The sequence below is a fragment of the Monodelphis domestica genome, chromosome 4 (assembly GCF_027887165.1).
Source record: "Monodelphis domestica isolate mMonDom1 chromosome 4, mMonDom1.pri, whole genome shotgun sequence".
NCBI classification, from domain to species: domain Eukaryota; kingdom Metazoa; phylum Chordata; class Mammalia; order Didelphimorphia; family Didelphidae; genus Monodelphis; species Monodelphis domestica.
This window is the reverse complement of record NC_077230.1, coordinates 57,410,511-57,424,546: the sequence shown is the minus strand read 5'-3', so window position 1 is coordinate 57,424,546 and position 14,036 is coordinate 57,410,511. Positions and strand designations below refer to the sequence as shown.

The following is a 14,036-nucleotide window of genomic DNA, read 5'->3' as shown; positions in this document are numbered from 1 at the left end:
GATCATTTAACAAAAGAGAAGAATTCCAAGCATTTGTAAAGAAAAGACCAGACCTGAACAGAAAATTTGATGCCCAAATACAGAACTCAAGAGAATCATCAAAAGGTAATTAATAAAGAAGGAAAAAAGAAAAACAAAACAAAACTTTTTTTAAGAGACCCAATAAGTTAAAATGATACGTATCCCTATAAGAAAAGAGGTCATTGGTAACTCTTAAAAATTGTTATCACCTGGGCAGCTAGAAGAATTACACTTAGAGGGAACAGTGACAAATTGTAAGGGTTGAAATGCCAAGACATAAATATATAGAAAAATCAAATACAAAAATAAATAAGAAAAAGGTAAGAGAAGTGAATGAAATCTTAGAAAAATTAGAGTTAGTAGATATGTAGAGAAAAATAAATAGGGACAAAAAAGGAATACGCCTTTTCAGCAGCACATGGTGTGAACTTTAGATTACTCTACCCTAATTAGTCTAACAAAAACAGGAATGTCTACACTCATTTTTAAGGATTAAGTATTTAGGAGGATGGACTATGGACAGATATGTGCTAGCAAATGACTAATCAGAAACAACTGACAGACCCCTGGACTGTCCTAAATCAAGCTTAAGTTACCATTGGTACATGTGAGACCCAGGAAAGTGATGTAAAAACCATCTATATATTTCATGTCACTTCCTCTCTCCAGCCTCTTTTCGGTGGAGAGGTGGCTCTGGGGGCAGCTTGCTGAACATCTTTTGGCATCTTGGTGTGGCGGCACCTATTGTCCGGGTTTGGCGGTGAGTTTTCCTTGATACTATACTGGGAGAAGCTTAGTAGCCTAGTTCAGGTGAGACATCTTCACTGAGCTCTCTCGGAGCTTAGGCTGATTCTTTTCTCCTTTACCTTCCAAACACCATCCTCTTAGGAAAGCCTCTAATCTCATGGTGGAGGTCTTTGAACTCCCCCTGGCAAAAGCCAAGCAGGAGAAATCTTATACTCACTCACTCTCTCTCTCTCTCTCTCTCTCTCTCTCTCTCTCTCTCTCTCTCTCTCTCTCTCTCTCTCTCTTCTCCTTAATTCCTTACCTCTATATTAATTAAAATCACCATAAATTTCCAAACTGACTTGGGAATTTTATTTGGGATTTTCTCTGGTGACCAAATTAATTTAGATTAAGTCACAACCCTAAAATTACCTTTACAGTCATACATTCACAAAAATTGAACATTTATTAGGGCATAAAAACATTGCAAACAGGTGCAAAAGAGCAGAAATAATAAATGCAACCTTTTCAGATCACAATGCAATGAAAATAATAATTAGTAATGGTACATGGAGAGGCAAATCAAAAATTAATTTGAAATTAAACAATATGATTCTCCAAAATCAGTTAGTTAAAGAACAAATCATACAAACAATTAACAACTTGATAGAAGAATATGACAATGATGAGACATCCTTTCAAAATCTATGGAATGCAACCAAAGTAGTACTTGGGGAAATTTATAGCCTTAAGTTCATATGTTAACAAATTAAGAAGGGCAGAGATCAATGAATTGGGCATGTAAATTAAAAAAACTAGAAAGTGAACAAATTAAAAATCCTCAGATGAAGACTACATTAGAGATCCTAAAAATCAAAGGAGAAATTAATAAAATTGAAAGTCAAAGAACTATTGATTTAATAAATAAGACTAGAAGCTGGTACTCTGAAAAAACAAATAAAATAGAAAAAGTACTAGTCAATCTAATTTAAAAAAGGAAAGAAGAAAACCAAATTGACAGTATCCAAGATGAAAAGGGAGACCTCACCTCTAATGAAGACGAAATTAAGGCAATCATTAAAAAGTATTATGCCCAATTATATGGCAATCTAGGTGATATGGATGAAAATTTACAAAAATATAAATTGCCTAGACTAACAGAGGAAGAAATAGATAACCTAAGCAACCCCATATCAGAAAAAGAAATTGAACAAGCCATCAAAGAACTCCCTAAGAAATAATCCCCAGGTCCAGATGGATTCACAAATGAATTCTATCAAACATTCAAAGAACAACTAATCCCAATATTATGCAAACTATTTGACAGAATAAGCAAAGAAGGAGTTCTACCAGATTCATTTTATGACACAAATATGGTACTGATTCCAAAGCCAGGCACATCAAAAACAGAGAAAGAAAACTATAGACCAATCTCCTTAATGAATATAGATGCAAAAATCTTAAATAGGATACTAGCAAAAAGACTCCAGCAAGTGATCATGAGGGTTATTCATAATGATCAGATAGGATTCACACCAGGAATGCAAGGATGGTTCAATATTAGGGAAACCATCCACATAATTGACCATATTAACAAGTAAACTGACAAAAATCACATGATTATCTCAATAGATGAAGAAAAAGTCTTTGACAAAATACAACACTCATTCCTATTGAAAACACTAGAAAGTATAGGAATAGAAGGGCCTTTTCTAAAAAGAATAAACAGTATATATCTAAAACCATCAGCCAACATCATCTGCAATGGGGACAAACTAGATGCATTCCCAATAAGATCAGGAGTGAAACAAACTATGCTCTAAAGCAGTGGTCATCAAAATAATTTGGTACTGGCTAAGAGACAGAAAGGAGGATCAGTGGAATAGACCTGGGGTAAGCGACCTCAGCAAGACAGTCTATGATAAGCTCAAAGATCCCAGTTTTTGAAACCAAAACCCACTATTTGATAAAAACTGCTGGGAAAATTGGAAGACAATATGGGAATGATTAGGTTTGGATCAACATCTCACACCCTACACCAAGATAAACCAATGGGTGAATGACTTGAATATAAAGAAGTAAACTATAAACAAATTAGTTGAACACAGAATAGTATACATGTCAGATCTTTAGGAAAGGAAAGATTTTAAAACCAAGCAAGAGCTAGAAAAAAGCACAAAATATAAAATAAATAATTTTGATTACATCAAATTAAAAAGGGTTTGTACAAACAAAACCAATGCAATCAAAATTAGAAAGGAGGCAACAAATGGGGGGGGAGGGGATCTTCATAACAAAAACCTCTGACAAAGATCTAATTGCTCAGATTCATAAGGAATTAAATCAATTGTACAAAAAATCAAGCCATTCCCCAATTGATAAATGGGCAAAAAACATGAATAGGCAATTTTCAGATAAAGAAATCAAAACTATCAATAAGCACGTGAAAAAGTGTTCTAAATCTCTTAAAATTAGAGAAATGCAATTGAAAATAACACTGTGGTACTACCTCATACCTAGCAGATTGCCTATTATGACAGCAAAGGAAAGTACAATGTTGGAGGGGATGTGGCAAAATTGGGACACTAATGCATTGCTGGTGGAATTGTGAATTGATTCAAACATTTTGGAGGGCAATTTGGAACTATGATGAAAGGGCGCTAAAAGACTGTCTGCCCTTTGACCCAGCCATAGCACTGCTGGGTTTGTACCCCAAAGAGATAATAAGGAAAAAGACATGTATAAGAATATTCATAGCTGCTCTCTTTGTGGTGGCAAAAAAAAAAAATTGGAAAATGAGGGGATGCCCTTCAATTGGGGAATGGCTGAACAAATTGTGGTATTATGTTGGTGATGGAATACTATTGTGCTCAAAGGAATGATAAAGTGGAGGAATTCCATGGGGACTAGAACAACCTCCAGGAATTGATGCAGAGTGAGAGGAGCAGAATCAGGAGAACATTGTACACAGAGACTGATAAACTGTGGTACAATCAACTGTAATGGACTTCTTCATTAGTGGCAATGCAGTGATCCTGAACAATCCGGAGGGATCTATGAGAAAGAACACTATCCACATTCAAAGGAAACACTGTGGGAGTAGAAACACCAAAGAAAAACAACTGTTTGATTACATGGATCGAGGGGGATATAGTTGGGGATGTAGACTCTGTATGAACATCCTAGTGCAAATATCAACAACATGCTAATAGGTTCTGATCAAGGACAGATGTAATACCCAATGGAATTGCATTTTGGCTACAGGAAGGGTGGGGAGAAGGGAGGGAGGGTAATAATGTGATTCTTGTAGCCAAGAAATAATGTTCTAAATTGACTAAATAAATCAATTTTTTTAAGTAAGAAAGCCTTATTGTTAAGTATAGGTTCAGAAATGAACAGTTCTTGGTTCTTTCTCAGCAGATAAGAAGGTTTAAACTTCTATGTTTAGACTCACAATCTAATGTTTTGGTTAAACTATATTTGCAGTATGTTAAGCCCAAAATATATTTTAGGTTTAGAGATAAAATAATTAGTGGTAGGATGTGAAGGATTATGAATATATGTTCACATGTTAATGAAGGGTGGATAGGGGTTAGGTGGTGCATAAAATTTTCCCATTGTGAAGTGATTAATATATATATATATACATACACACACACACACACACACACACACACACACACACATATATGGAGTATAAGGCTGTGATTACTGTATATACTCCTAAAAGTTGAAGGGAGAAGTTGGACCATGAGAATGATAATGACTATTAGTTCTCCTAGAAGGTTAACTGAGGGTGGAAGAACTTAGCTATGAGTCATCAAGAGCAAATTAGCGGTAAAATTATTTGTAATCCTCAGACAAGGATTATTGTGCGGCTGTGAATTCATTTATAATTAGCATTGGCTAGACAAAATAATATAGAAGATGTAAGGCCATGGGCAATTATCGATACAGTAGCTCCTATGAAGCTAAGTGTTGATTGTATTAGGGCAGCAATAATAACTAAGACCATATGGCTTACTGATGAGTAGGTGATTAAGGATTTTTCTTAGAATCAGTACTAAATATTGGTTCTAACCCAAGAGAGTAGTAAGAACTAGGCAATTGGGGTTAAATGACTTCTCCAGGGTCACACAACTAAGAAGTATCTGAGGACAGATTTGAACCCAGGTCCTCTTGACTCCAGGTCTGGCATTCTATCTATTGTGCTACCTAACTGCCCCAGGAGGAACATAATTTGAAATGAAGGTGATATAAAGACAACTCATATCAATATATTTTTTAAGTTGCTCTAGCAGAAAAATGTGTTACTCTGTGATCAGTCTGGTAAGAAACCTTTTCTGTAGGAGAAAGAATACTATCCACATCCAGAGAAAGAACTGTGGAACCAGAAATGCATTAGAAAAATGTGTGATCAGTCATGTAGTATAAAAGGGATATGATTAGGGTTTTGATGCAAATATGATTAACATGGAAATAGGTTTTGAACAATGATACATGTATAACCCAGTGGAACTGCTTGTCAGCTCTGGGAGGGAAAGAGGAAAGAGGGGTGGGAAGAATCGTGTAAGCATGGAAAAATATTCTAAATAAAAATCTTAAAAAAGAAACCTAATTAGCTAGGCTGGTCTTCAGATAACAGAGAGATAATCAATTACCCACTCTTTTTTGTTTTGTTATTGTTGTTACTTGTTATATTATTATTGATATATTACGTGTTATAATAATGTTATTATTCATGTTGTTTCATTATTCTATCAGACTGTAAGATCCTTTAAAGCAAGAACTGCTTCCAACTAAAACCCTATAAACCTCCAGGAAGGGGCTGCTTCCTGGCCAATCTCTGGTAAGGTGCCCACTGAGGATTCTGAGGACATCCCTTTACAAATACAAATGCTGCCTCTGTGCAATGGAAGCACTGACTTACCTGCCAAAACCAGCTACCTTGAAGCAAGACAAAACTTGACCGGAGGAGCTCTAAAACTATGTTGCTCCGAAAGAAGAATTCCAGGAATACGAGGATTGCTGCACCAGTGATGGATAGAAAAAGCAGATGATGAATGTAGATGTCCAACATCATCCGGCCATGGGTATGGAAGTAAAAGACAAAACCTGATGGATGAGAGAAAGATGTTTTTGACTTGAACTGAAGTCAAAGTTAATCGTGGTTATAGAGCTTAGAGCTTGAAAAAATTAAGAAGAAACAAAAATAAAAATAATATTAAATGTGAAGTCAGGAGACCCAAAATCAAATCTTGGCCTTGTCATTTTCTGAGTAAGTTTTCTCATATGTGAAAAGAGGTTTTGTTGTTGAGTCGTTTCCATCATGTTCAATTCTTGTGACCCCATTTAGGGTTTTCTTGGCAAAGATACTGAAGAAGTTTGCCCTTTTTCCTTCTCTAGCTCATTTTACAGATGAGGAAACTGAGGCAAACAGGGTAAAGTGACTTTCCCAGGATCACACAGCTTGATTTGAAGTCATGACGATGAGTCTTCCTGACTTCAAGCCCAGCACACCCCCTTGTAAAAAGAGTGAGTTGGCCTAAAATATGGTCTCTTTCCAGCTCTAAATGTAAAAATGAATAATGCTGCTCTCTCTCATAGGACTACACCGGGAAACTAACTGAATTTCTTTGAAGTTTTCATATAGGGCAAATTATTTCTTCAACCATAAAATTAAGAAGCTGAACTAAATGTCTTCTGAGAGCTCTTCCAGCTTTAATGTATGATTGTATGTATGCACATAGATGTAGATTATATAGCTATATGTACATATGTGTATATAATTATATATTTATATGTATTTATACATTTTTATCTTATATGCATATTTATAAATACAAACATGGAGCAGAACCAAGAAAACATTGTACACAGAAAGTGAAACATTGTGGAATAATTGAATGTGGACTTTGCTACTAGTAGCAATGAAACAATCCAAGACCGTTCTGAGGAACTTGAGAGAAAGAATACTAGCCACATCCAGAGAAAGAACTGTGGGAGTAGAAACACAGAAGAAAAACATATGATGGATCACTTGTTTATATGGGTCCATGATTCGGGGTTTTGGCTTCAAAAGATTGTTCTATTGCAAAAATGAATAACAAGGAAATAGGTATCAAGTGATAACATTTGGACAACCCAGTGGAATTGCTTATCAGCTCTGGGAGGCGGGAGGGAAGAGAGGAAGGAGAGAAAATTAAACATGTAACCATGAAAAGACATTTTTAAAATAAAAATAAACAAACAATAAAAATAAAATAACACAAAGACATATGTGTCTACATACATGTATGTATGCATTTATAAATATATGTATGTGTGTATGTGCATATATATGGTAGATGAAGGGAAATAATTCGTGGTAGGATGTGAAGGATTATGAATATATGTTCACATGTTAATGAAGGGTGGATAGGGGTTAGGTGGTGGGTAAATGTTCTCAGACTTACCCTCCACAAAAAAGGCATTTGAGAGCATCATCTTGCTTAAGGAAACCGGCAGTGCATGGGTGGTAAAGCACAAGATGTCAACCAGTCCAGAGAGTCCAAAGAAGAAGTACATGGTCGCATGCTGCCAATTCATGAGGTAAACCCAATGTTTCTCTTCATAGTTGTACAAGTTCAGGTGGGGCCCTTCAGGAACAAACTGCTCTGCTGTCATGCCTTCGTGGGAGCAAACAAACAAAAATCAGAGATCAATAATAGAAGACGATCCCAGTTCATGAATCTCACACCTCATCCCTCTCTGATCTGTCCCTTAGAATGGGCAAGACAGGAGCTCTTCACTGGTGTCTCCCCTTCTAGGCATCCTGTTACCATGGATAAATCCATGGTTCCTCTTCCATCAAGCAAATAATACTGCTCCAACATAAGTGAAAAGTATTTTGCTAATTTGGGGCAAGGCGCTTAGTGTCTCTAGACCTAAGTTTCCTTATCTTTACAATGACGGTCTAAAGCAAAGGTGCCAAACTCACAGCTTCCCTCCTATTGAAGCCACAACATTCCCAGAGTGCTGTCCAATCCAGAGTAAAATGTCAATTAAATGTCAATTAAAATAAAAAATGCTTAACAAAATAAATGAAAGTAAAATAAAACAAATAACATTAATATGTGGTTTTCTAAGACAACGTATGGCCCATGGGGATTCTTAGAATGGTTGTGTCCTTATTTTAAGTGCCCTTCTTCTATTTGATTTTGGCACCACTGGACTATAGAATGCTATGGTTCTAAGTATCAAGGCAGCAGGGGACCATGGGAAAAGTAACAAGAGTAAATGAAAGAGCTGGGATTGGAACCCACCCCTTTTTATTCCATTAAGTTATAGATAGGTTGGATTCTGCAAGGGTAGAAGGAATTCCTGCATGGATGAAATCACAGCTGCTTCAGAAATTTGCCCATATAAATGTCAGTTATTAGAGTAAAATCATAGGACCATAGATTTAGAAATGAAAGGGACTTAAAAGGGCAAATATTCATTATAGTGCATTATTATTTGCCATCTTTGTATAAGTTTGGCTCTACCAGGCTGGCCCTATAGAGTCTGATGTTGTCTTCTGCACACTTTGCTTTAAGGGAACTTCTACTAGGGGAAAGATAAAGCCAGATTGTGGTAGGATGGTTCAGGGAATGTGTTTTCTCCAGGTATGAACAGCTATGAAAGAACAGGGATGGTCTAACCAATTACATGAATGCAAGTAAAAAACATTGATTAAAAAATGTATAAATTGGAGGCAGCTGGGTAGCTCAGTGGATTGAGAACCAGACCTTGAGACGGGAGGTCCTAGGTTCAAATCTGGCCTCAGCCACTTCCCAGCTGTGTGACCCTGGGCAAGTCACTTGACCCCCATTGCCTAGCCCTTACCACTCTTCTGCCTTGGAGCCAAACAACAGTATTGACTCCAAGACAGAAGGTATGGGTTTAAAAAAAAAATGTATAAATTGTTCCCTCTCAGATGCTGTTGGGTCTGATTATTATGTAGAAACCAAAAGAGATGCTTTAATTCTCTTTTTTAAAATACTTTTTATTATTATGAATGTAGTCAGTAGCAACTAATAAGAACATATCCCTTAACAGAGAAAAACAGAAAAGGAAACTATAAATCTCTGCTATATACACTTTGTTTTTTAGTGTAGAATTCAAATTTAACATGGTTCCAACACTGCTAATGTCCTCTTCTGAACTTTCTTCAGCTTTCTCTTGTTTATTTTTAATGATTTATCCACAGCCTTTGTTTTCTTCCTTTTTCTTATTAGCATTACTGTCACTGACCCCCCATTGCACTCCATTTCTTTCTGACAAAAAGTCTCTATAATAAGTATAGTCATGCAAAAGTAGGCTATACATTGGCCATATATGAAAATGTCAATTTTTTTGCCTAACCTTTTTTTTTTAAACCCTTACCTTCCATCTTGGAGTCAATACTGTGTATTGGCTCCAAGGCAGAAGAGCAGTAATGACTAGGCAATGGGGGTTAAGTGACTTGCCCAGGGTCACATAGCTAGGAAGTGTCTGAGGTCAGATTTGAACCCAGGACCTCCCATGTCTAGGTCTGGTTCTCAATCCACTGAGCTACCCAGCTGCCCCCTACCTAAAATTTTTATTTAGAAAGCATCTATTTTCCTCTTCCCATCTTCCATTTTCAAAAAATCTATAATAAATATTCACAAAGCAAAACAAATTTCTGTATTGACCAAACTCACAAAGGTGTGTCTCATTCTGCATATTTAGTATATCACTTCTCTATCCAGAAGTGAGTATCATTCTTTGTCATTAATCCTCTGGAATCATGATTGATTACAACATTGATTAGCATTCTTAAGTCTTTTATTATTGTTCATTTTTACAGTTTTATTTTATAAATTGTTCTCCGGGTTGTGCTAACTTCACTCTCCTACTTCATGTAAGTTTTCTCAGGTTTCCCTGAAACCATGGCCTTCATTATTTCTTTTAACACAAGAGTATTCCATTACATTCACATACCATAATTAATTATCCACTCCCTAATTAATGAACACTCAGGGTTTCCAGTTCCCTGCCACTATAAAAAGAGTTGTTATAAATGTACCTCTACATTTGAGTCTACGTTTCTTTAATTTTTGTAGGGAATAGACAAAGTGGGGGTATTTCTGGATCTAAGGGTATGAATAGTTTAGTAATTGGGGGGGGGGAGGATATAGCTCCAAACGGCTTTCCAGAATGGCTGAACCAATTCACACCTTTACTAACGGTATTAATGTGCCCATTTTCCCATGACTCCTCTGACATTTGTCATTTTCCTTTTATTTGCCAATCTAATAGCAGAAGGAAGGACCTTAGAATTGCTTTCATTTGCAATTTTCTAATTATTGCTGATTTGGAGCATTTTAATACGGCTATAGGTAGTTTAGAGTTCTTCCTTTGATAGTGCCTTTGATCTTTTATCAAGTGGACGTCTCATTCTTATTCAGTTGAACCAATTCCATAAACACACACATACATATACATATATCACAGAAAGATAGATAGTCAGACATCTAGATACCTAGACATTTAGGTGAGAATTCTTTATCAGAGAAACCTCTTGCAAGCACATTTTCCCAGTTAACTGTTTTCCTTCTAAACTTAGTGAATTAGATTTGCTTGTGCAAAAAAGTTTAAATTTTTTTTGTAATCAAAATTGTCCATTTTATTTCCTGTGGTCTTCTATATCCCTTGTTTGTTCATGAATTCTTTCCCTTTTGATGTGACCTTTTACATCTAGGTCATATATCTATTTGGAGCTTATCTTGGTTTTGTATAAAATAATGGTTTAAATATTTTCTGCCAGATTGCTTCTGGACAACTCTGACAGTTTTGGACAAACAGTGTGTACTTACCCCAGTAGCTTGCATCTTTGGGTTTAGGGAACACTAAGCCAATAGGTGTTTACTTCAGTATGTTGTCTACTTAATCTACTCCACTGATAAACCATTCTATTTTTTAACCAGTACAAAACAATTTTGATCACTGCAAAGCAGAAGTCAGTCATTAAATACTCAACTCATAATTCGAAATCTAGTTCTGGTACATCCCTTTCCTCACTTTTTTTCATTATTCTCATTAAGATTCTTGATCTTTTGTTCTTCCAAATGATTTTTATTATACTTTCTAGTACTATAAAGTAGTCAAAGTAGCCCTTTGATAGTTTGATGTGGCAATAAATCTGTAAATTAATTCAGGTATTTCCGTCATTATTATATTGACATGTCTTCAATCATGAGAAATTCATCTCTCTCTTAATTACTTAGATCTGTAGTTCTGTAAAAAGGATTTCATAGTCATATTCATATAATTCCCATGGGAGTCATTGTAGCTAGACTCAAAGATATTTAATGCATTATACAGTTTTTTTCCTCCTTTCTTGCTGAATTATTTTGGTAATATAGAGAAATGATAATTGAGTTTAGTTTACATCCTAAAAGTATTAACTGTTTCAAGTAATTTTAGTTGAATTTCTAGGGTGCTCTAAGTAAAGAAGCAAGTCATCTCTAAAAACTGATCATTTTGTTTCCTTTTGATCTATTCTCATTTCCTTGATTTCATTTTCTTGTCTTATTTAGATAGCTACTATTCCTAGAACGATGTCAAATGATAGTGTTAACAATGGCTATCTGGTTTTTCCTTGGTCTTATGGGAAAGTCCTCTTGTAGAAACTTGGAAAGCCTTGTATGAACTGATAGGGTGAAGTGAGCAGAACCAGAATAGTTTTTATATTTATAACAGTATTATAAAGTTAAATAACTTTGAAAGACTTAAGAATTCTGAACCCAGTGGCTGAACAAGTAGCATTATAAGGGCTTCTTGACAAATGGATGAAGGAATTAGGGTACAGAATGAGAAATATATCTTTTTGGACATAGTCACTACGGGAAATTATTTTTAGCTTGACTATCTGTTGTAGGGATTTTTTTTCCTTTTTTTCCAATAAGAGATTCAAGGTGGGAAGAATAAAAAAAATAGATTTTTATTCATTGAAAAACATGTAATTTAATTTTTGAAAAATGTATATTAATTTTTCTCCATTACACATAATGCTAATTCTTTGGTTTAGGTGAATACAACTTATTTTGTTTTTAAAAATGGTCATTTTATTTCAATAGTTCTTAATTTTTTAAACATAGATGGGTATTTTATTATATCAGAAGTCTCTTCTGAATTCAATGATATAATCATGTCCTTTTTATTGTTATTAATATGGTTTTTTATGTTTATAGGGACCTAGACTTGCAATTTAATTATTGTAGGGAATTTGTGGGTAAGAAAAATTGCCTCTACTAATACAGGTCAACCTCCTTTCCAGCAACTTCTAATCTTAAAGAATTATTTAGAGCAGTAAGAGAGCATATGACTTACCCACAGTCACAAAGCAAATATATGTCAGAGATGTGACTCAAACTTTCTTTTTCTGCCTTCAAGGCCAGCTCTCTATCCATTATGGCAACCTACCTTTCAATTTTATGTTCATATTTTTCATAAATTAAACCAACTTGCATCCCTGGCATAAATCCAACTATGTCATAGTGTATATATAATTTTTTTAACACCCTCTTTGCTAATATTTTATTGGATATTTTTACCTTGATATTTATTAGAGATATCGATCTAAAGTTTTCTTTCTCTGATTTCTCTGTTCTTGATTTAAGTACCAAGACCACATATGTCTTAAAGAATAAGTTTGATTTGTGTTCACTTTAGCAGTATATATACTAAAAAAAAAAAGAATACGTTTGATAATAAGTTTTTCTCTACTTTTGCAAATAATGGATGTAATATTAGAATTGTAGCTGGTGAACATCTGATAAAATTACCTATAAATCCATCCAGTCCTGAAGTTTTTTTTCTTTGAGAGTTTCTTTAGGGATTTTTTGGTGTTTTTCCTGAGATCCAGTTATTTAAATTCTTTATTTCTTGTTTTGTTTTTCTGGATATTTTATATTTGTAGACATTCATCCATTTCACTAATCAATTTTGCTGGTAAATAATTGAACAGAGTAGCTCTAATGATTTTCTTTACTTTCTTTTTCCTTTGTGAATTTGCCCTTTTCATTTATGATATTGGTGATTTGGTTTTGCTCTTATAACAAAATCAAATTAGATAATGGTTTAATCTATGTTATTGGTTTGTTTTCCAAAAATTAAGCTTTTTATTTTATTGATCATTTCAATTACCTGTTTTTTTGTGGGGAGATTGTTTTATGTTTTGATTTGATTTGGTTTACTTGTTCATGTAACCAAGAATAGACAACATTAAGGCCATGAGAAAGTCATTTCTCTTAGTGTTAGCTTTTTCATCTTTGAGCTAAGTATAGTAAAAATGCTTCCTGCACAGTATTGCCATGACAATCATATCAAATAGTACTTCAGTCAAGGAAAAGTGATGTGAGCTCCCAAGAACTCACTGAGAATTTGCATGTTAGAAATGTCATCCACTAAACTCCTAAAAATTAAATAAGAATCAATTAACAGGAAATGGATGAAGCTATTCCACATCAAAAGTTTCCTTCCTGCGTCTACACCCAATTACAATTTTATCAGTTGTAGGGAGCTCTACCATAAGGACATTCCATCCTCTGATGCAAATTAGTGCCTATTCATTAACTTCTAAATGACTTGTTTATGTCTGCCCTTTGATCCAGCCATAGCACTAATGGGTTTGTACCCCAAAGAGATCAAAAGGGAAAAGACTTGTACAAGAATATTCATAGCAGCACTCTGTGGTGGCAAAAAATTGGAAAATGAGGGGATGCCCTTCAATTGGGGAATGGCTGAACAAATTGTGGTATATGTTGGTGATGGAATACTATTGTGCTCAAAGGAATAATAAACTGGAGTTATTCCATGTGAACTGGAAGACCTCCAGAATTGAGTGCAGAACAAAAGGAGCAGAACCAGGAGAACATTATACACAGAGATGGATGCACTGTGGTAGAATCTATTGTAAAGAACTTTTCTACTAGCAGCAATGCAATGACCCAGGACAACTCTGAGGGACTTATGAGAAAGAACACTATCCACATTCAGAGGAAAAATTGTGGGAGTAGAAACACAGAAGAAAAACAACTGCTTGATTACATGGGTCAATGGAGATATGATTGGGGATGTAGACTCTAAATGATCACCCTAGTGCAAGTATCAATAACATGGAAATAGGTTTTGATCAAGGACACATGTAATACCCAGTGGAATTGTGTGTCAGCTGCAGGAGGGTGAGGGGAGGGGAGGGAAAGAACACGATTCTTGTAACCAAGAAAAAATATTCTAAATTG

At 35.1% G+C, this 14,036-nt stretch overlaps 1 protein-coding gene across 5 annotated transcripts in view; it reads right to left on the bottom strand.

The window, feature by feature from the left end:
* TMEM45A (transmembrane protein 45A) overlaps positions 1-14,036 on the bottom strand; it is an 83,026-nt gene that overhangs the window by 31,591 nt on the left and 37,399 nt on the right. For all 5 annotated transcript variants that reach the window (XM_056793394.1, XM_056793392.1, XM_007493571.3 and 2 more), the window contains 2 exons: positions 7,203-7,415; positions 5,678-5,862 (listed from right to left, as the gene is read on the bottom strand). In XM_056793394.1, coding sequence (XP_056649372.1) covers positions 5,678-5,862; positions 7,203-7,415 — 398 coding nt within the window. The remainder of the gene's footprint in view (positions 1-5,677; positions 5,863-7,202; positions 7,416-14,036) is intronic.